This window comes from Bubalus kerabau, chromosome 20, assembly GCF_029407905.1.
Source record: "Bubalus kerabau isolate K-KA32 ecotype Philippines breed swamp buffalo chromosome 20, PCC_UOA_SB_1v2, whole genome shotgun sequence".
NCBI lineage: Eukaryota > Metazoa > Chordata > Mammalia > Artiodactyla > Bovidae > Bubalus > Bubalus kerabau.
The window spans coordinates 44,265,123-44,288,826 of NC_073643.1; the positions used below are offsets into that span (position 1 = coordinate 44,265,123).

General features: G+C 39.6%; 1 protein-coding gene across 10 annotated transcripts in view; it reads left to right on the plus strand.

Annotated features, from left to right (window-relative positions):
• CFAP20DC (CFAP20 domain containing) overlaps window positions 1–23,704 on the plus strand; it is a 253,072-nt gene that overhangs the window by 177,097 nt on the left and 52,271 nt on the right. For 9 of the 10 annotated variants that reach the window (XR_008706376.1, XM_055558821.1, XM_055558824.1 and 6 more), the window contains 2 exons: window positions 3,094–3,297; window positions 14,883–14,944. Coding sequence is in view for 9 of the 10 variants with exons in the window: in XM_055558821.1 (XP_055414796.1) it covers window positions 3,094–3,297; window positions 14,883–14,944 (266 nt within the window). In the remaining variant the exon portion in view is untranslated. Of the gene's footprint in view, window positions 1–3,093; window positions 3,298–14,882; window positions 14,945–19,460; window positions 19,589–23,704 lie in introns of those variants that run through there. The other variant, XM_055558826.1, reaches the window with a different exon arrangement.

Below are 23,704 nucleotides of genomic sequence, written 5' to 3' on the forward strand. Positions count from 1 at the left end.
GGGGCCAGAGGAAATGAGAGGAAAGAATAATAACAACAGGGCACAAATCATCAATTTGGAGACACTTAGTAGAGCTGTTTGTCAGGTATTGTGCTAAGCATTTGGTACTCAGTATTTTAGTACACTGAAAATCCCACGAGTTACATACTATGCTCCCATTTTACAGATGAAGAAACGAAGGCATGGAAAGATAAAGTGATTTTCCCAATCACATACAGCTGGTAAAAGGTGAAACCAGGGCCCAGACTCAGATCTGTGTGGCTTAACCACTGGCCTGTTCGCTCTTGTTTTTCTGTCTTAGCATCCAAGGTTGTACCTCAGGCTTGTAGATTAAATAAATAAAATGGCTGAATTAATCATACTAAGTACATATAAAAGCTTTATTCTTAATAAAAATTCTGAAAACAAAGTTTCCTTTTTCATTTTAAAAGCATGTATTATCAATGCATACCTGTGTGATATGTTGGGCTTCCCTGGTGGCTCAGTGGTAAAGAATCTGCCTGCAATGAGGAAGACCCAGGTTCGATCCTGGGTCGGGAAAATCCCCTGGAGGAGGAAATGGCAACCCACTCTAGTATTCTTGCCTGGGAAATCTCATGGACAGAGGGGTCACAAGAGTTGGACACGACTGAGCAACTACACCACCACCACCACGCGACATGCCAGAATGTTCAGTTCCACTTCTTGACAGAGAAACTGAAGGGCAGAAAGTCATGTGTTTACTGTTGACCCCAAAGTCAAATGGCTAGTCTGTGTTTCACATATGATTACTGAACTACTTTTTTTTTTCAATTGAGTTATAATTAATTCATATACCATAAAGTTCAGAAGTTTTTAGTATATTCAGAACATTCTGTAACCATCACTACAACACAGCCTGCTTTCAGAACATTTGCATCACCCCAGAAAGAAACCCCAAACCACACTGCCCATTCCATCTCTCCTCAGTCCCTGGACAACCACCTGTCTCCCTTCTATCTCTGTATACTTGCCTTTTCTGTATATTTCATATACATGAAATCATATAATCCGTGACCTTTTGTCTCAGGCTTCTTTCACTTAGCATAATATTTTCAACATTCACCCATCTTGTAGCATGTATCTTTATGGCTAATAATGCTCCATTGTATGGATAAACAAAAATCCATTCATCAGCTGATGGACATTTGGTGGTTTCCACTTTTGGGCTATTATGAATAATACTGCAAATGAACATTCATATGGAAGTTTCTGTACGCATGTATATTTTTAGTTCTCTTGGATATATCCCAGCAAATGAATTGCTGGCCCCATGGCCCATGTTTAATGTTTTGAGGAACCACCAAACATTTCCAAAGTGGCTGCACCATTTTATAATCACAACCAGTGATGTGTGAGGATTCCAGTTTCTTCGCATCCTTGCCAGCACTTGTTACTGTCTATCTTTTGTATTATAACAATCCCAGTGGATGTGAATGGTCCCTCATTGTTGTATTGATTTGCTTTCTCTAATGACAGTGATGTTGGGCATCTTTTTGTTTATTACCCCCCTATTTATTTTGAATTTAAATTGTTTTTATTTTTCCCTTTTTAAAGTGCCTTTTTTGGGAATATAAACTTTGTTTTTCTTCTTGTAGTATCTGTTTTATTCAAAGAAGTCTCTAAGCATATTAAATGCTCATGGACTCATTACTCATGACATCCATTAAGGGTGCCAAGCAGCTGAAGCCATGAACTATAAGAATTTAAGTGAGTTTCCACTGAAGTGAGTTTCAACTTCACAGAAAATCTCTACATCACATTATTAGATCACAGGCTTTCATAACCCCAAAGTTATGATGATGATAATGCTTTATTAAAAAGCTTTTAGTGTCATAGAAACACTAAGAATATTTTTCAATTGTTATTTTCTTAACCTTTTACATCCCGATGAGGCAGAAGAAAAGACAGTAGCTATCTCAAAGAGTCATCCAAGAAAACAAATTTAGAAATTTGAATATCTTAAAATGTCTTATGTGTCATGGAAAAACTTTTTGAGCATTATCACTGATTCCAGATGTACAAAAATATTTCAAGTTTGTTTTCAAGTTGTATGCCAGTCCTGGATGTAAATCACACTGCTCATTCAAATGTGATGCTAACATTTCAGCAATGTTGAAGTTAATGTTAGCTACCAAATTTGGTTTAAGCCAGAGAAAAAGGAAGAGGTTTGAAAATTCCATATGCCAGTTTCTTCCCTATACATTGAAATAATATTTATACTAGCTCTGAAGATTTATAGTAGTAGACTTGACAGATTACATATGTATAGTAAAGTCCATATGAATTTAAGTGTTTATGGTAGCTCTGAGGTCTTTCTGGCTTTCAGACCTTACATGTTCCCATCTTCAGTTCATATTTTATTTGGTGGCTTTTAACAACATTAGTTATCTTCATTCTTACTGTTAGTTGAATTTATTTGGTCCTAGTGTTCACACTGATGAAATTTATCAATTCTCTTATAAACCAGACATTTTTATGGAAGGTGATTTTTTCTTTTACAAAAAGCTGTTTTGAATTTTTGTTTATTTAGTCAGTCCTCAAATACTGGTTGGGCTCCAGGTGTGAGAAATACAATGGAAGTAAGACAGTCGTGGAGCTTGCCTTTGTAGCACTCACACACTACCTGTGGACTCCAAAACCAGTTAGGTACCTGCGGCTGTGGTGGTGCTAAAAATGTACACTGTAAGATTCTCTGAGCACATCATGTGGAGGAACTGACCCAGTTTTGACCTGTCGGGAAAAGCTTTTCTGAAGAAAAACACATCATCTGGGCCCTAAAGGACAGCTGGGCATTCGCACCAAGAAATGGCGTGTGCACAGGCACTAAGGCAAGAGTGGGTTTGACGCTTTTGAGGACCTGAATGGAGGACAGTGTGGCTGGCACGTCAGAAGAAGGAGACATGATGAGGCAGCCAGCAGGGGCGGCATATAAAGGCCTGTTAAGGATCTGGGCCTCTGTCAGTGGGGAGCCACTGTAGGGCTTAAGGCTGTAGAGTAGCATTCACAGAAGCCCATAAAATTAAGAAAGGCCAAGTGACTCATTGCTCTTTCAATTTCTTCTCTCTTGGTCAGGAGTATGACTGGAGAAACTATCAGCCCAGTGAGATTAGTGAATCTGAGTTGCAAATGCTCGCCAGCCTACGGCGGCAACAGAATGAAGAACTGGAGGACACTGGGGCTCCCTATGGCCTGAGCGCATCCCAGGTTGACAACTGTAATGTCAGCATAAGCACCAGCAGCGACGACACAACCACGTGGAACTCCTGCCTGCCTCCGGTGAGTCCAGGGGTTTGCAACTTTGTTTACTGCCTTAATCAGGGATCCAGCCTCTCCGTAACAAAGCCCAGCCTTGCCTGGGAAAAGTAGGGCCAAATGAGAACACTTCCCATGAAAACTGTTCTGAAATAGTGTTGTAATACTGGAGGCATTGTCTTGTTTTAAATTATTTTATTTATCCTCAGATAATGGGCTTCCCTGGTGACTCAAACGATAAAGAATCTTGCCTGCAGTGTGGGAGATCCAGGTTCGATTTCTGGGTCGGGAAGATCACCTGGAGAAGGCCCTGGCAACCCACTCCATATTCTTGCCTGGAGAACCCAATGGACAGAGTAGCCTGGCAGGCTTCAGTGCATGGGGTTGCAAAGTGTCACTATTAAAGTGACTTAGTTTGCACCTTCAGATAATGTATGTTAATTGTGTGGTGAGATATAAAACCCTACATGCAAATGAAAGAGAATAATTTTACTGTAGACTCTAGGTATTTCATTGCATTCTCAGCTCCCTAGCACAAGCCCTGGCAATAGAACAGGCTCAATATGTGTTTTAAAAGTATCCATTAAATGAATGAACAAAAAGGAAGAGACTATAGCTAAACCAAGTATGGCTTGGATACGGTGGCAGAAAAAACGTTTTTGAAAGTCACCGGATTTTTGCTGACTCCTCCCTGTGTCTCTGGCCATGAGAGGCATTGCAAGTGCTTCAGCAGCTTATACTATCCTGTATGTTTATACGGTTAAAGCGCTTTTAAATGCAGCCCTTCATTTTTTCTGTAGACTAGCAGGCAACCTGAAGCAGGCCACAGTCTGCCTGTTTTTCAGTTGAAGTAACTAAATTCTGGACTCAAGCTTCCATACCTGCTCAGTAGTAGAGCCCAGAACAAAGCCCAATGATTTTACTCCGTCTATTCTTCAGTACGATCCTCATGGATCTTATGGTTTAATTGAAAAGACAAGGCAGAAACATTCACAGAACAGTCATTCGCAATGTAAGGAATGTCATGGGCCAGAAGAATAAAATCATGATTATAACAATGGCAATTAGAGCTGCCATTTCTTTAAGACCTAAAAGCATTTAAGATCTCCATAGACCGAACAAACATTTACTTATAATGCTACATTCAACATCAGATCAAACATATTAAAATGCACTTTCAAATCCAGTAGTAAATACAGATTTTTACCAGACAATTTTTGAAAGGAAATATAAAATGTGCAACTTTGATTCATGCTTATATAAAATTACATAAAGCTCAAGTTTAAGTGTAGTTAACGGTGGATAAGCTATGTTTTAAGTATTGAGTTAAATATCAATTTTTCAGTTTTCATTTTCTATTTTAAAGTAATTTTTTTTTTTTTTTCCGGATCTTCACCTTCTTTGTAGCTCTTAGAAATCTCAGAGGCCCTGACACTAGGCCTTGTGTTTCTCACTACTCCTTGCTGCTATCCTATGTGGTAAGCGCTATTGAGTTCCCATTTTCAGATGAGAAAACAGACTCTTGAGTAGAGTGACACAGAACTAGTTTGGCATGACTCTCAATTCTAAGCTTCTAGCCTCCATGATAAGGACTTCTTGATATGTGACTTAATTGTCAAATGAGTGATCTAGCAGAAGTTGAGATTTCTACTCTGGAGAGAACTTCCAAATCACAGATGAAGAGTACAAATTGGTTCTAAGGATAAGGGGTGGTGGGGGCAATTATATTAGTTTTTCTTTAGTGTTCTTTTTACCACCTTGACCACCCTCCAAGTTGGTCTTGCCTTATTTAGCTATGCTTTCATTAAACTGAATGATAAAGCATACATAACACACCAAGCAACCTTGGTCCCAGACAGTACCTACCCACCCAGAAAAACATACCCGTGTGTGCTGGTTACTCAGAGTACCCTGATAGCCAGAGCTAAGAACAGAAGAGTAAGTTGCAGATTTTTGCCAATGCAATTAAGGGTGGAACTGAAATACTGCCTTTCTTATAAAATATTTCTTAGCAGCCATTTAAACCAAAAGTAACAAAGAGAATAGTGGCCTCCTGAACAAACTCATTCTGTCATGAAGTAGCTCAGAGACCCAGCATTACAAAGGGCAAGCTGGAAAGTGATTATTCAAGACTGAAAAGGCTGAACTCTCAGTTGCCCTGGATACCATGTCCCCATCACTGTCCTGTTGTGGCAAGGACTGAAGTCCCCATGCATCACAACTACTTCGCTCTAAAAGTCTACAGCTGAAAATAACCATTGGTAATAAACTTAATAACCCCTCTATTTGACCAAATGAGAAATTGAAAACAGTCTATTTTTTTAGACAGAGAAAATAATTGAAAAACCTACCTTTGGTATTCATCAGATATATTTATTATTCCATCAAACTCAGTCTATTTCAATATTGGAACTATCAACAAATGGAAAATTGCATTCCTTAATGAATTCTGCATCTTGTTGCTCATATAGAGTCTAAATAGAGCAATTTACAAGAACTACTATGGTCTTTTCTGGGAGCTCATGATTTTCTTTTTAGAAGTTGTACCAGGGCAATGAAAAAGAAGCAACGGAAGAAGACATAACTTCATCACAGTGATATCCTGCTTTTCTTATGTCACAGTGATGGCACCATCCTCCACACTGATCCTCCACACTGACACTCAAACCAGAAATTTGAAAGACATCTCCACTTCTCCCACCCTTTCCTTTACCACACCCAATTGGTCTCCAAATCCTGAGAATCCCCTCTCCTTTTTACCTCTTAACCCTCCCTATCTAATACCATGCTCACATCGAAAGTGGCCCAGACAGTAAAGAGTCTGCCTGCAGTGTGGGAGACCCGGGTTCGATCCCTGGGTCAGGAAAATCCCCTGGAGAAGGAAATAGCAATACAATCCAGTATTCTTGCCTGGAAATCCCATGGACAGAGGAGCCTGGCAGGTTACAGTCCATGAGGTCTCAAAGAGTAGGACACGACTGAGTGACTTCACTTTCCTTCATCTAATACTGTAGCTTTGGTATTTCATTTCTTATCCAGATTCCCTCATCAATTTCCTAATACTAAGGTGCCTGCAGTCCAAGCACTATACCATGGTGGTTAGGAGCATGGGCTCTGAAGTCAAATCACCGAGGTTCACATCCAAGCTGTGACCTTGTCAAGCACATGGCACTGTGTCTGAGACATGATAAGCAATTAATAAATTAAGATTAGTTGTCATTATTATTGTCATTATTATTCACACTGGCTATCTCTCTAAAGACCACATCTGATGTGATCTCATCCCTACATGAAGCCCTTTTGTAACTCCTCATTGCCTCTTTAGCCTGGCATACACGGTCCCCCCACCATGATCTAAGACCTGCCCCTCTCTCCAGGATCATCTCTCACTGCTCTCCACCTTTCTCTCCATGCTTTAATCCCAGTGGTAATCCGCTAAAGGAACTTTGCACGCATCCTTGTACCTTGTACCAGTTTATCTCTTAAGATTCAGCTCCAAAGCCTTCTGTAATCCTTCTCCAGGCTCATTGAGAGAGGTAGCTTCCTTTCCGTTACAAGAGCCAGGATTATCTCCATGCTAACACTCACCGCAGCCTAGCTTGTCTGTCCCACATTAATTCATCCCACATTTTTTTTGAGTGGTACAATCTTCTGTGGATTGTGCTAGGGATACAAACAAGTCTTTCCTCACCCTAGAGATACTGTTCATACTATTCATGGGGTTCTTAAGGCAAAAATGCTGAAGTGGTTTGCCATTCCCTTCTCCAGTGGACCACATTTTGTCAGGACTCTCCACCATGACCTGTCCGCCTTGGGTGGCCCTACACAGCATGGCTCATAGTTTCATTGAGTTAGACAAGGCTGTGGTCCATGTGAGTAGATTGGTTAGTTTCCTGTGAGGTGGTTTTCAGTCTGTCTGCCCTTGGCCAACATCCATTGGATCATGGAAAAAGCAAGAGAGTTCCAGCAAAACGTCTATTTCTGCTTTATTGACTATGCCAAAGCCTTTGACTGTGTGGATCATAATAAACTGGAAAATTCTGAAAGAGATGGGAATACCAGACCACCTGATCTGCCTCTTGAGAAATCTGTATACAGGTCAGGAAGCAACAGTTAGAACTGGACATGGAACAACAGACTGGTTCCAAATAGAAAAAGGAGTACATCAAGACTGTATATTGTCACCCTGCTTATTTAACTTATATGCAGAGTACATCATGAGAAACGCTGGGCTGGAAGAAGCACAAGCTGGAATCAAGAATGCAGGAAGAAATATCAATAACCTCAAATATGCAGATGACACCACCCTTATGGCAGAAAGTGAAGAAGAACTAAAGAGTCTCCTGATGAAAGTGAAAGAGGAGAGTGAAAAAGTTGGCTTAAAGCTCAACATTCAGAAAATGAGGATCATGGCATCCGGTCCCATCACTTCATGGCAAATAAATGGAGAAACAGTGGCAGACTTTACTTTTTGGGGCTCCAAAATCACTGCAGATGGTGATTGCAGCCATGAAATAAAAAGACGCTTACTTCTTGGAAGGAAAGTTACGACCAACCTAGATAGCATATTAAAAATCAGAGACATTACTTTGTGAACAAAGGTCTGTCTAGTCAAGGCTATGGTTTTTCCAGTAGTCATGTATGGATATGAGAGTTGGACTATAAGGAAAGCTGAGTGCCAAAGAATTGATGCTTTTGAACTGTGGTGTTGGAGAAGACTCTTGAGAGTCCCTTGGACTACAAGGAAATCCAACCAGTCCATCCTAAAGGAAATAAGTCCTGAGTGTTCATTGGAAGGACTGATGTTGAAGCTGAAACAAACTCCAATACTTTGGCCACCTGATGCAAAGAGCTGACTCATTTGAAAAGACCCTGATGCTGGCAAAGATTGAAGACAGGAGGAGAAGGGGACAACAGAGGATGAGATGGTTGGATGGCATCACTGACCTAATGGACATGAGTTTGAGTAAACTCCAGGTGTTGGTGATGGACAGGGAGGCCTGGCGTGCTACGGTCCATGGGGTCGCAAAGAGTTGGACACGACTGAGCAACTGAACTGAACTGAAAAGTCTTGAGATACTCACCATATTGGAGGTAAACAGCTCACTATAAGAGAGTGATAACAAGATATCATTATTATGATAACAAGAGAGTGATAATAAGATAAAGAGACGAGGGAACATGTGCGAGGGAATAATTAATTCTCCTTGTTGGTTTCAGGGATGTTTTCACAGAGAAGGCTGCAGGTAGGCCAAAGTTCGAGAATGAGTGTAAGCTCATCACATAAAGAGAGGAGAAAAGGAATTCCAGGTTCTGAAAAGGAGCAGAATCAATTGTCTCCTTTAACAAGATTACCTCCTCTTAGTGCCTTTTTTTCTCCATCACCTCAAACAGGACTTGAAATGAATTTTTGCTTCCCTCATAATCACCGCCCCCCTGACCCAACAAGACTGCTGCTTACTCCAGCTACACTGCAGCTCACACATCATGGCCCTGCCTTTTGTCCACATTCTGTTAGCGATGCCATTACCCATACCCTCTTCTCTGCCTGGAGACCCTCCTTCCCTCTTCTCTACCTTGAACACTCCTGTGTTTGAAGGCCCAACTCAAATGTCCCATCTTCGTGAAACCCTCTCTCCTGCATAGAATTATTTTCTTTCTTCCCTGGCTCCCAGTATCTTTGGTGATAGCACTTACCACTGTCGTCAGCATCCCTCGAGCCTGGTTGTGAGCTCCTTGAAGGCAGGACTGTGCCGAGCACAGGGCCTAGCATGAGGTCACACTCAGTCAGCACTGGCTGTTAGCTGTTTGGTTGAGTAAATCAGTCAATAATATTAAAAGATTCCTTTTTTAGTGTAAAGTAAGGTAGTTTTATCAAAATTCCAAAATAAACATCAGCTGTACTTTGCATAAATAAGTCTTGAATGATGCTGGTAGTATTTTACCTTCAATATTTAATAAATGGATATTAAATACACACAAAAAGGAAAAATCTCCCTCTAAAGAAGATTTAGGCAGGTCACATTCAGTTAGGCATCTTTACTTAATGACTTCATACACACTGCAGTCAAACCAGGAAGCCTACAGAGAGTAAAACAAGTCTTTAGTAAAGTCTGTTGTGTTTACTGCAAGCTTTGGCTTCTCAGCTTTCCTCAGCATCTGTGCAGTTCAGAGTAATATGTACTATTTAAAAAGTGTTTAGATATAATAAGTTAATCGTTTAAAAGTGTAATTAAATGTAACCATATTTCTCATAGCAAATTGGCTTTTGTAGGCATCTCTTGCTAAATAAATCAAACCTACTGAGAAATCCATTGGCATTTGACAGACAAATTTTTCAAAGTTTCTAACTTAGAACCAAATTCAATTAAAACAATACTTTTCAACTTCTGTGGAAACCAGGCTGCAAGTAATCAATTTTGGAGGGTTCTGTTAGGAGTAGCCCTCATGAGATTTATTGAAAAACTGGGCTCTAGGCAGCCTTTGGAAGAGAGCTAGGAATTAGTTATAATGGATTCTTAAGTGAATTTTATTTTGGTGAAGGATTTTGATTGATAGGAGCATAAAGCTATGTCTTGAGGAGTGTGTGTGTGTCTGCGTGTTTATGTATGTGTGGTATGCGGTTCCTTTTCAGGAAGAGGAATAGCTGTTAATGGAAAAAGTGACGACCAAAATAATTTAGACTCTGTCAGCCAACCTGGTCTCAAATCCCAGCTCTGCCTTTTGCTAGCATGATCACCTATAAAATGGGAATAGTAGAGGCCCTTCATTGTGTGGGCATGGTGGGAATTGATTGTGTACTTGGAGTGTGTGTGCTTAGTGCCTCAGATAATGAGCTGACACTAACTGTAATTTGCTGCTCTCCCAAAGATGCTCTCCTCAAAGGACCACTTGAGTGATCAGAAAAGATTCCTAGGATATTTTCTCTTTTTGTGACCACTGAAGGCTGTAAGGGTGGGCTGAGGTTCTGGTGTGCTTGTTTTGATGTGAGCTTAGCATTCAGACTGACCCCTCAGAGCTTGACTTAACTCACTGTTCCAGTGTTTTGTTATTTCTCTGTCCCGCCTCTAATCTAAATTGAAGAAAAGCATGCCTCATGTGATACTTTGTAAGCAGATGCCTCAAAGCCATGGTTCCTCTAAGTTAATTCCCATGACCTAATATCAAGCACATAAGTCCCCTCAGCTTGTTTAAAAAAAAAAAAATCTTCGCATGCATCCATCAACGTGGCATACTGCAGAGCATAATATTTGGAGAAAAACAAGTCAAAATGCACTTAATAAAATTGCAAGCATATGGTGAAGTTCTCAGACAAGTTATTTATGGTCTTGATTAACCTTGCAACATTTTTTTGCCATTTTCATAGTTTTAACATAACAACAGAAAAATATTTCCTTTGCCTTTTAACATGACAGGATTATCTTATCTCCTGTTCTTTAATTTAGCCTTCACTTCTCTCCCTCACCCCAAGTCTAGCAGCTTGATCATGGAAAAGCAGAGCTTCTTGTTCTCTGTGGCAGTTCATTTCATCTGTGGTGTTTTCCCGACTCTAGTGCGTAGCAACAGCGCCACCCAGAGGACAAGGTCCCAGGTTTCTAGGATCTGTTCCATTCCTTGGCTCATAAACGTATCAGTGTTTTACATGATGGTTGCTGGCTGCTATGTGTACAATGTGTAATATACTAGCATTTCAGGCTCTTTCTAGTTAATAGGTCTTACTTTGTTCTGATCTACAGATTCATTAACTTCTTAGCTCTCTTTGGGTATAATGAGTTTTCTTTTAATCTTCCTGAACTAAAAACATTAAGTGGTTGATTGTGCCAAGCTGCAGATAAATCAGATGAGCAAGCTGTTCTTTATACCGCTATAGAAATGATATACGAAAACTAATATTGAAGTCAGTGTAATATCTGTGCTGTCAGGAGAAAATATTAAAACGTGCGAGTTGTTCTGTGTTTAATGACTATGAAAGTCACCTCATGAAATAAACTTTTCTCATTCTTAGAGGATTGTCTGTTTTATCTTATGTTGTCCCAAATTTAGCAATGTGGCAAAACATTTTCTTTGATTTTAAATATATAGTTACATGTCATAAGAATGAAATCAAATGAATTTAATTTATGGTAAGGAGATGGTCCTACATATATCAAATACATGTATTTCAGGACCACTTTTTCTTCCTGCCATTAACTGAACTGAGTTTGTCATATTTGTTTTGCAAAACTTATTAATGATTTAAGTGAACCTCTGAGCTAGATTAAGCCCTGCAACTTACTGATTAAGAGGGAAAATGAGGAATGAGACTGGATGGGTTCAAATTCTGACCCCACTATTTCCTGACTGGCATGACCTTAGGTTAACACTCCTTTCTTCCAAATGATCACTCCACGCTCTAGAGAACAGAAATGCTTACAGAGTCCTATTCCTCCTCCTTTAGATGCAGTTGTTAATCCTATCTATTTCATAAAATTGTGAAAAATTGAAAAAAATGAAAAACTGAAGTAACTCAGTTGTGTCCCACTCTTTGCGACCCCACGGACTGTAGCCTACCAGGCTCCTCCGTCCATGGGATCTTCCAGGTAAGACTACTGGAGTGGGTTGCCATTTCCTTCTCCGGGAGATCTTCCCAACCCAGGGATTGAACCCGGGTCCCCTGCATTGTAGGCAGATGCTTTACGTTCTGAGCCACCAGGGAAGTCCAACAAGGATTTAACACAGAGTAGGTGCTCAATAAATATCGGTTACTACTATTATTATTGTTGTCTTGGTTATTTGTAGGACTTCCCTTGTGGCTCAGCTGGTAAAGAGTCCGCAAGCAAGGCGGGAGACCAGGGTTCCATCCCTGGGTTAGGAAGATCCCCTGGAGAAGGGAAAGGCTACCCTCTCCAGTATTCTGGCCTGGAGAATTCCATGGACTGGTCATTTATAGGTGTTCATTATTATTCCTGTGCTGCTTATTGCTGAATTCCAAAATAAAAAAAAAAATGATCTTATTTTTTTAACTGGTGCTTTCATGAAATGTTCCCTACCTAGAAGTAGTTGAAAATGGTCTACTGCTACACATGTACAGAAACATATCTATTCCATTTGTGGATGGGGATGTTTAGCTTCAGGCAGTTCATCTGTTACCCTGCCTCCACCCGCATCATGTTCAGAGAGCTGTTAGAAACAATTAGGCCATTCTGATGTGGGCCGGGAAAACAAAAAGACATTATTGAAGTGAAAGCTCTGCCTTTAGAAAGCATTAAAAGCAAAGTCATGGAAACTGGAATATCTTAAAGGAGCTTTTTAGCTGCGTCATTGCCATAATCCATTCCTGTCCCTGAATGTGATTATGAAATTAGAAGACATGTACAGAGAGGGAACTGAGGCCACCCAATTTTGTATCGTACCCCCCTGAAAGCAAGACTTGGATCCTTGCCCAACAGAGTCATTAGCAGTTGGGGTTTATGTCAGTTTTAACAGTTGCATGTATGAGTCAGAATGCTTTACCATGATATGCTATTATTAAATTTAAATTAGCTATTGAATAAAACACTTGTGGGTAAAAACTTAGTTTTCAATAGTAAAAATTAAGTTAAAGAATTGGGTATTCAGACCTGGTTCCACCACCTTGCAGTTATTTTTAACTGGATTTTTAAAATTTACCTTTCTGTCTATTCATGTCAGTAGTCCTTATTACTTCAAAAAGTTTACACTGATTATTTCTCTGTTTTACATTTTAAAATCACTGTGAATGTGAATCTTTTCTGTTAGTATATATTTTTTTACTCCTTGTATCATTGTGTCTGCTTTATAGAAACATGAGCAAACATGGAAGGGCAGTCTGTATCGTCTAAGTGAGAACTCAGTCACAAACCAAATAGCATTCTGTAACCATTTCTATTCTCCAGAGAGTGGAGTGAGTCATTTGGAAGAAGGGAGTTAGGGACAGGTGTAAAATAGAATTAACAGCATAAAATTAGGAAAATGGAAATTTGTCTGAATAGCAGAACTGTGATACTTAGAGAGTTATTTAAATTCTTCAAAAAGAAATAGGTGAAGATCCATTCAGTAGAGGCCTGAGTACAGCTGAAATTCTGGATGAATACTAATGAATATATTACTGGGAGTATTTCTACACCACTGTGAGTTGGTCTAGAGAACCTGTTAGGCCCTTTGCTTACTAATTCCTTTTTTGCTGTGAAATAATAAAGCCTAAATCATAGTACTAAATTTTACTTGCAGAGTGCTGGAAGTCTTATTTCTCCAGTGAGATCAAATATGTCTTATGATATGTTTTTCCTTCTACTGTTCTCCCAGCTGTTTTTCTTATTACTGAAATGGTGATGTATTGATATTGGTTCAATTACCAAAGTATCTGAGCACATTTAAATTCATGGTGCATCACAGATAGGCTAACTGACTGTGATTATCAGACAGGGTGTTTGATTTAAAGAAACACTTCCAAGAGATTATTTATAGAGAAAGACGGTTTAAAGAATTCCCATCACCCATGCCATTAATATTTTAGGACCCATTAAATTAAGGAATATGTGGAAATAAGGAATGTGTGCCTGTCACCTACAGGCATCATTGCCACGCTGTTTTCTTCCGCTGGGGCCAGCACTGTGGGGCCACATTATGGCTGAGAAAACCTTAACATCCACCCCATTAAGGAAGGAAGTAACAGAAGTCCTTCAAATGCAATTCAAAAATGTATACCAAGTTCCAAATTGTAATGAAATGAGAATGTTAAAAATGGTTTTCATATTAGAATTACAAGGTTGCTAACCACATAAAAGAAATGCTTTGAGGAGATGTTCAAAAAGAATTTCTATCAGATATAATGGAATTTTCTCCCTTTATAGAACAAAGGAAAAACATCAAGTTGCGTTGGAGGCAAGTGTTTAAGGCTTACATGAAATGTAGTTGTTTATGTTTTGAAAAAGGTAGTAACTTAAAGATTTCTTGCGGAGGAGAAAATTCAGATTTCATATTTTTGTTAAGTATTGGTATCAGTCAGTTCTTTCGGTTCTGTGATTAATGCTTGAGGTTCTATTATGCTAGGGGAAACTGACTGCCTTGACCTAAGATTTATATGTGCAATTCCAAAAATGAAAGTAGCCATTGTTCTTGCAAATTTAGTAACATTGGGATATAAATATATGTATATGCTGTATCTAATAATGAAAATAGATATTATCCTTGCAAATTTAGTAACATTGAGATATAAATATATGTATATTCCATATCTCTGAGTCTCCAGTCTATTGCTGATATTTGCTCTGCAGCATTAGTTCCAGGAGACATTTTATTTTTTTACACTGTAAACAAAGGAGCAACCTTTGTTAGCAGTGTAAAAACTCCACAAAGAGGAGAATTCCACACATGAACTTTAATTACACCATAGATGCTGTCTAATCCAGTGACTGGCCATTAAAATAACCTCTGCTTTCTCTCATATACCACTTTGTTACTTCCTGGATCTCCCAAACAACCTTCAACTCTTCGTAAACTAAACCTTCTTGCAGGTTGTTTCTCAGGAAAAAAATTAAAGTAGTGAGAGTGCATGATACATAAAGACTATTATGCTGATTAGTATCTCAGAAATGTTTTGTCTTTTACAGCCTGTCAACCAGGGCCGTCACTATCAGAAAGAAATGAACCCACCTTCTCCTTCTAACCCCCGGTAAGAATCATTAATAAGCTAAATTTATTTTTTTTAATTTAAATTTATTTATTTTAATTGGAGGCTAATTACTTTACAGTATTGTATTGGTTTTGCCATACATCAACATGAATCCACCATGGGTGATTATTTAGGGATTGACTGTCCATTTTTCTTGGTTTCTTAAAATTGTTTTCCAAACTTCTGAAGAGCTTGCAAAGTTGCTTTTGTTAGAACTTTAGTTTAGTCTACTCTTCTTAATCAAACTATGTTGTCATGGCTAATAGTGTAACTAGATTTATATGGCACTTCTGCCTTTTACTAGCTGGGGGACTTTGAGAAAGTCCTTTAAGTCAAAGTAATTCAGGCATAATAATTACCTCAGTTGTATTTTGAGGATATATGAAAAATCCTTAGCACAGTTCCTGGCAACATAACAAACTCTCTTTAAGTGTTCATTTACTCAGTATTATTCTATTTGCATGGATATTTCATCTTAATAGGTACTTGATGTTCAGTGCATTTTAGACATAAATCTTTGTATCACCTGATGCTTTTACGTTCATCAAAATAGCTTATATGAGTTCAAATGGCCGTTCTCTTTTTCATAATCTCAAAGTTCATAATCTCAAAATAATTTTATTATTTCAAAAATGTCATTGATACAAGTCATTTGTCAATATAGAAGAACCTTATTTTATTAGGCTCATTAGAGGTAAGTGTATCTAAATTCAAGTTTTGAAATATATGTAATATTATATGCATTTTTAAAAATAATTAAATAAACTATTGACAGTTTATCCATATAATTCAATATCACTTTATTACTGTTTATTAAATACTAGGAATTTACTGAAAACCAGTCTGTTGTGAGCTCCACCCTTAGCATCTTAGTTATTACAGTACAACTCATTATCTAAATGCTTCTCATTATCAAGCTCTCTCACCTGAGTGAAACAGACAGGAAGGATTTGTTAAATAAGAATACAGGGCTGTACCCTGGAAGCCAAGGGCAGCCAGGCCTCAGGAGGAATCTGTATAGGGAACTAGAAAGCAGAGAGGCAGGTAGGCAGTATCCTACACCCCATCTCTGCTTACTTCTTCCTATCTGCTCCATTCTTCCAAGCACCAGCTTTCTTTACTTCTCAGTCACATATGGCTATCGAGTTTACATATTACAGTTCAGAGTAATGCTGAGGCTGACAGTCTATGCCTGAATCGCAGTTCCTCCTTTCCTGGAGAAAGAATATGGTTGGCCTAGCTTGGGCCGAGTATTCACTTCTGGTCCAATCAGCAATGAAGAACCAACCAACCAAGCCGTGTCAAACTAACATGGCTACCAGAAAACCATCTACATGTTTTACAGGACTTTTAATGGAGCCCAGAATGTTCATAAGTATTCTTTATTAGTAATCTCTTCTAAGTGTTTCTGGTTGTCTATATACTCAATCTGTCTTTCTTGCATGTTACCTAGTACTACTGGCAGAATTGTCACTATCATAAATAGATATAATAAGGAGTTGAAAATTGAGACTGTAATTTCAGTGTATATAGAAAGATGTTTATTCTTCAGAATAGTTCTCTCTTGATATGTGAATATGTCTTTCCTACTTTGCAGCTCATCTAGATTTGACCAATAGACTATCTCTATATGAATAAACTTTCAAGATAGCTGGAAGTCTAAGTGAAGTCGCTCAGTAGTGTCCGACTCTTTGCAACCCCATGGACGGTAGCCTACCAGGCTTTGTGGTCCATGGGGTTTTCCAGGCAAGAATACTGGAGTGGGCTGCCATTTCCTTCTCCAGGGGATCTTCCCAACGCAGGGATCGAACCCTGGTCTCCTGCATTGCAGACAGACGCTTTACCATCTGAGCCACTAGGGAAGCCCTAACTTTGGTCCAAATTATAATAGTCAGAACTTGTAAGCTGAGTAAATGAACATGATAGAAAGTTATGTTAGAAAGTGGAGCATTTTGTTTCAGTGAAAGGAAAACAGGAGCCTAGTTTTCATCCTACCTCTGCTACTAACCCAGTGTATGATCTCAGGCGAGCCTCTCAACCTGTTCAGACCTCATCTAATAACAAGAACACCCTCATGTGTAAAGGAAAGGATTTCAGTTACAAATTATCTGGGGTTACTTCCAGATTTATGAGTCTGTGACTTTGATGGGACTCATTATAGACTTTCCATATGAAAACCAGTTTTACTATTAAAGGGAACAGTGCCCTGTATAGGAAACATACTTCATAATGTTGAATATATTAATTAATGTTTAGGTGTGGTAGTGTATGATTTTAAATATCTCTTTTAAAATTTGATTCCCAAAAATAGAATATAAGAAAATTCATCAACTAAACAGACAGCATATTTCATTTAACCAATTAAATGTTTGTTCATTTAGGAAAAATTAATTACACTTTTGCATAATAAAACTAAAAGTCAAATTTCAAAGCAAAAAATCAAATGCCACCAATCCCATTTTCCAGCAGGTTATTCACCAGTCCTAGAAAATTATATAGCTGTTCAGAAAGCCTACAGATTACATGGCTTAATTCTTTGCACATAAATGAATCCAGTAGCTTGGAGAATTGGCAAAAAGGCATTATTGGGCCATAAATAAAGAAGATGATAAAATTATGAGGTCAGCATGCTGCTGCTGCTAAGTCACGTCAGTCATGTCGGATTCTGTGCGACTGCATAGACAGCAGCCCACCAGGCTCCCCTGTCATTTCCTTCTCTAGTGCATGAAAGTGAAAAGTGAAAGTGAAGTCGCTCAGTAGTGTCTGACTCTTCGTGACCCCATGGACTGCAGCCCACCAGGCTCCTCCATCCATGGGATTTTCCAGGCAAGAGTACTGGAGTGGGTTGCCATTGCCTTCTCTGAAGCAATGATTCTTAAGATTCATATTTATTATATTCCTTATAAGTATCCCATGCTTTAGACCCTAAAACACTGAACTTTAAAGTTAAATTTTAAAGTTAAAAGATACTGATAATGACTACTGAAAAACTAAGAAATGAAAAGATAAGTCTCTGAGTCTGCCCCCTTAGATACACAAGCATGTAGCTTGAATCTTGAAAGCTTGGTATGCAGAGGCTCTGAACAATACGTGAGAAGCAGGTAGGCCCTTCACTTCCTTAATTAAGTGCTGTTGTGATCAAAATAATGCAAACATAGCGGGGATGGGGAACGTGTGTCTGTGCAGGTCCACCAAGAGAAGCATGTGATGGTGCCCTTTGGGAGGTGAAATGGCCAAATTAGCTTCAGTGAAATATCTGCAACTACTCCAGAGACTTAACATCATATGTACTCATACCCACATGAGTCAACTTTCAGTTAGCTTTACTAATGTAACAGAATAACCAATATCCCTAAAGTCTTTTATTTACTTTTTATCCTGAAAAGACTTTTATTTCTGTACAATATTTACCTTCTTAGTTTTATGTGTTGATGAGTAAAATTAAAGATAGTATGCAGTCCACAAATCAGACAAATTTGTGTTTTGAAAAGTAATCTCTAGGGTTAAAATGGCTAAAACACTGCATATATTCATATATTGGTTTCCTCTAGATAAAGCGTTCACTTGCACTCATAGGGCAGTGCTTGACATTGGATGCTGTGGGATAAAATGGTAATCCTTTCCTGAAACGTTTACAGTCTAGGGACTGAAATACACATGGTTCACCTCATCTCTTTGTGTGTTTAGATTTGCAGAAGTCACTCCCCCTTGCTTTGGTAGGCATGAGGGGAGTGATATTTTCCATTATTTTTGCCTAACATACCAATTGATACTTAGCATCTCAGTTGCTGGGTCCCTTGCCTCCTTTGTTCACCCACACTGTCTCTTGGGGCACTGACAGCCTGTTATGACAAGATGCAGAAATGGCTAACATAATCTAATACAATTTACAGGAGTGTTGGGTAGGAGGAAACAATTTCACAGTTCATTCATGTTGAGAAATGTTTCCTAGCATGTAAACTTACATGCTGCCATTCTGAGCAAAATGGATGCTGTTCACAGTCTTCAGTCATTTATTTTAAAGTGCCATCTATTGGTTTGTAGGGTTTAGAGCTGTCCCTCAGGCACATCTATTTATGTGTTTATGTAGATTCTTCAGAACAACTCGAGATATTTTTGTTCAGGGACGGGTTTTATAAAGTAAGCTGTGATTACATTCTGGTTGTCTGTTGATATGGATGGAGTCAATAACCAGTGTTTCGTTTCAAATGATGATCACAATTGCTGTTTTTACAAGTCATAAGAAAATTGAGGAGGAGGGAAGGTAGTCAAAGGCTCTGTAAGGTCTCAAATGTTTATAGAAATAAACAATATAGAAAATAATTCTAGACTGCCCAAATAGTCATGAATGGCATGGTTTTCTTTCTAAAGTGTTTGCTTTATGATTTAGCATTTATCCATAGTTTTCAAAATGTCATTGCAGATTGTGTTAGGGCTTGAATCCCTTGCAGCCTTGCCACATGTTTGTGTGATATGAATGTACTTATAACTATAATTATCTGATAAATCCCTGCAGACTTTGGCAAATGATTAATAACCGCTGACCTCAGTTCCTGCTGGCTCAGCTGGCCTGACCGAGGCAAGCTGGCCTGGCACTGTAACCTACAGGCGCTGCTCTGGGCTGACCACAGTGGCTTCATTTTTCTTTTCTCTCCAATTGTCGGGACTCCGCCTGGTGAGCTTCTCTTCTCGTGCTTCAGGTTTTTTCCCCCCACCAACACAGGAGAGAGAAAATGTATAATAAATAAATAAAATTAAATACAGAACTTGAATGTCATGTTTCTCTTTAAATGATTAAGTTTGGATCATTTTAAAACAAGTCAGATTGGAATATTCCTCCTTAGACCAAAGCACCAGAGGATTTCTTGATTAACTGTGCACACAGTTTCTCTAAATGCAATGTCATTGCTTTCTTTTACCATCTGTATTTTGGCATTAAATCTTTTTTGCTTTATTTTGGTTTTGTTTTATCACCCCAATATTTTATTATGAAAAAAAAATGACATGTACAGCAAATTTTGCAGGTAGCAGCCATATGTCCCCACCTAGAGCCTACAATTAGTATTTTATTGAACTTATTTTATCACCTATCTACTCTTATGTCCATCCACCAATCCACATAAATTTTGATCCATTTCAAAATAAATTATGGATACCAGGACATTCTTTCAAGCATTTCTGTAGTTTAGTGAAGTCAGACAGACCCAAATTTGAAAGCACTTGACTTCTATGAACTTAAATTTTCTTATCTCTACATCAATGACATTGAGTGTTTGTTTACTTTATGAAATACTCAGATAATGCTTTCTGTGTGCAACTCAAAAATGTTGTCTTACTTCATCCCAGCAACAATCCAATGAGGTGAATTGTTATTAACCCCACTGTACAGATGCGGTTTCAAGAAGTTAATGAGCTCACTGAAAGTCACCCTGTCAACAAATGTCATTGCTGAGAGCTGATTTCAGACTCCTTGACTTTAGTATCTACACTTTTAGCCACTACACTATGCTGCCTCCCACAGCACATACTTCAGCATTAAATCTTAATGATTTGTTTGTAAAACCAAAGGCATCGTTTTTACTCTCATCATTTCTCTCGATAGGTTTACCTAGGAAAAGCTATCAATATTAGTGCCCCTCATTTCATAATCCCCTTCCCACAAATTCACACCTGCTTCTTTAAAGGGAGTGACTCTCCATACTGGGGGTCCCCTGGTGGCTCAGATTCTGGTTAAGACTCTGCCTGCATTGCAGGAGACCATGTTCAATCCCTGAGTCAGGAAGATCTCCTGGAGAAGGAAATGGCTACCCACTCCAGTATTCTTGGCTGAGAAGTCCCTTTGACAGAGGAGCCTGGAGGGCTACAGTCCATGGGGTTGCAAAGAGACATGATTAAGCTACTAACACTTTCACTTTCACTCTGCATACTCTGAACCCTGGATCTGAGTTCAGCTCCTTGACTGAGGAGCCATCACGGTGTTCCCCAGATCCCGTGGGGATGGGGTGGTACCTCTCTCCCTGTGGTGCTCAGCACAGCCTGACAGGGTAAGGGCTCCATCACAATGTACACTGAGGGAGGGAACAGAGAGGCATGCCCAGATGCCATGAAGAGATGAAATTCTGCATCCTGAATGTTAGCCAGTTGCGTTTCAAATATTTTCCCTCATCCTTACAAGAGTTGCCCACTTCCCTTTCTGCAAATAGGATAGTGACATTGCTTTATTTACTCTCAGGATAAAATTGGGTTTTTGTGAAAGGCTCTTGTTTGGACAAAGTTTAATTTTCATGCATGTTCTGCTCCCTGCCAACCTAGAGAGCCATAGACAGTGATAACCATTAGAATGGCCCTAATCTTTAATATATAATATGTATTATTTATACTGTATCTTTAATAGTAGTTTCCAATACCTTCTATATTCTAATGACTTTCAAAATTATATATACAATCCTGCCTCGCCTCTGAATTCCAGACTCATCTGTCCAAGCTGCCAATTTGACAGATGTCCAATCCACTCAGATCTCTAATGCGTACCTCAAATCCATTGCAAAACATAACTTTGTTTTCTTTACCTCTGCACATCTGTTCTTTCTTCAGTTTTCTCCATCTCAAAAATGCCACCTTCATCCCCCTTTTACTCAAGCCAGAAACCAAGAGCAATACCTGGTTTCTCTCTCTAACCCCATGTTCAGCCTCAGCAAGTAGTACTGGTACTGCCTCCAATCATAGTATATGCCAGATGGAGCCACTGCCCTCTCGTTACTGCTACAGTTGTTGCCCAAATAGCCGTCATCTCACCTGGACAAACTCTCACCTGGACAGATACCATTGCTTCCTACCTGCTTTCTCTGCTCCTTTGGCCCCTTTGTTTCACTCAGCAACCAGAGTGGTGCTGCTACCCCTAAAATGGACTGAAGCTTCCCCCCATGTAAAACTTCCCGAAGGTGTCCCTTTGCTCTTTGGGTCGGGTCGTCTCCTTCTCCTGAATGCCCATCATTCACACTGTGTTTCCTGCCATCATGTACCTTGACTCAAATGCCACAGTCCTGCCTCTTTCTCTCAAATACTCCAGACTTGGTTTCACCATAAGAGCTTTGCATGAGATGGCCTCTGCACCTGGCGTTCCCTAGCCTAGAAGGGCCATAGCCTCTTCCTGTCATTCAGGTCTCCATCTAAGTTTCAACTCCTCAGAGGCCCCCTTTCTAAACACCTAACCCAAAGTAGCCCCAGGAAGCCTCATTACAGTCTGTTTTTGTTTTCACTATAGTACATTTCACTACCTGATACCACTTACTTACTTGTTGCTTATTGTACACAGACACACACACACACACACACACACTCATGCCCCTCTAGAATATGCTAGAATGTAAACTGCATGAGCATAGGGCCTATATCTTTCTTGCTCACTGTATCCCTAGCTCTTGAAACAGTGCCAAGCACAGAGGAGACTCTTAGGAATTGCTGAATTCACTGAATCTCACCTCACAGAAATGACTTTCCCCCCATCTCTCTACACTAGCTACATCACTGAACACTTAACTGCTAGCTGGAACCCAGGAGCCCCTATATACTTTTCTCTCCTGAAGGAGTCTGGAGTTACTTGTAACAAATGAAATCTCTCTCATGAATTTTTTTAAATTTTATTTATTTTTAATTGAGGGATAATTGCTTTACAATATTGTGTTGGGTTTCTGCTATATATCAACATGAATCAACCATAGGTAGACATATGCCCCCTCCCTCTTGATCATGAGTTGTTTTAAATGATCCCTTAGAAGATATGTGTTATCTAAAGTGTCTGGTTAAAATGTGTCATTTTAACCCTTTAAATAGAGACTTTTTACTGAATTTGAGACTTTTCTCTGTATTCTTAATGGAAATTGCTTACCCATATTTGCCTATTCATGCCCATCTTATAGAGAGTGCCAGTGGCTAGAAGCCTGCTTGTGTTGGCACTTCTATAGAATGTGTAAAGCTTCACCAATGAACAGAATCTGGATAGGCAAATGGAAGAGAAGGGAAAAAAAATATACGTGTATATGGCGGGGGTGGCTGGGGGACAAATCTGAGCCTGTGGTGCAGGTACACTATTAACTTAAGTGACTCCCTACCCCTCATGCTTCTGGAGGGGTCTTTGGTTCACTGGTCTAACCTTCACAGCAGACTTTAAAAATACCTGTACAGAGAGACTTAGCTGGGCCCCTTTCCTCCTCAGTCTACAGCAACGGCCAGGCTCAGAATGGTGTCTCTAGCCCTACCCCAGTGAAGACCTGAGCCAAAGGCACCCTTGGTAACAAATGGAATCCCTGGGGAATCATCCTGTGTCTCCCCGCTGACCACTATGAAGCTAGAACCATGCCCTACTCAATTGTAGGGCCACCATTCCCCTTGTGTTTCAGACGGCCGAGCATTTCACCAGCAGGGCTAGACAGGTGGCGTTCCCTGTCCCGTCACTTTTCCTTCCTCCTCTGCTCTTTTCATTTGGCCTGCCCAGCCTACTTTCAGGCCTGGTTTGGTCATTTATTCTACCAGAGCCTGTTAACTCGAGTGCATACCTGCTCAAATCACCCTGCTCCAGGCCCTAACTGGCTGTCACCCCAGAGGACTGGGCACCGCCCCTGCCACTGGACCCATATTTCTTTTTCTTCACTCTCTCCACTTGTCCTTTGTAGCCCTGCCTTCCTGGGCACCCACCAGTCCTCCTTCAACTTCTCAGTTGAGATGCCTGAGTGCTCTCTGACCCCGTCTCTCGGGCTGCTG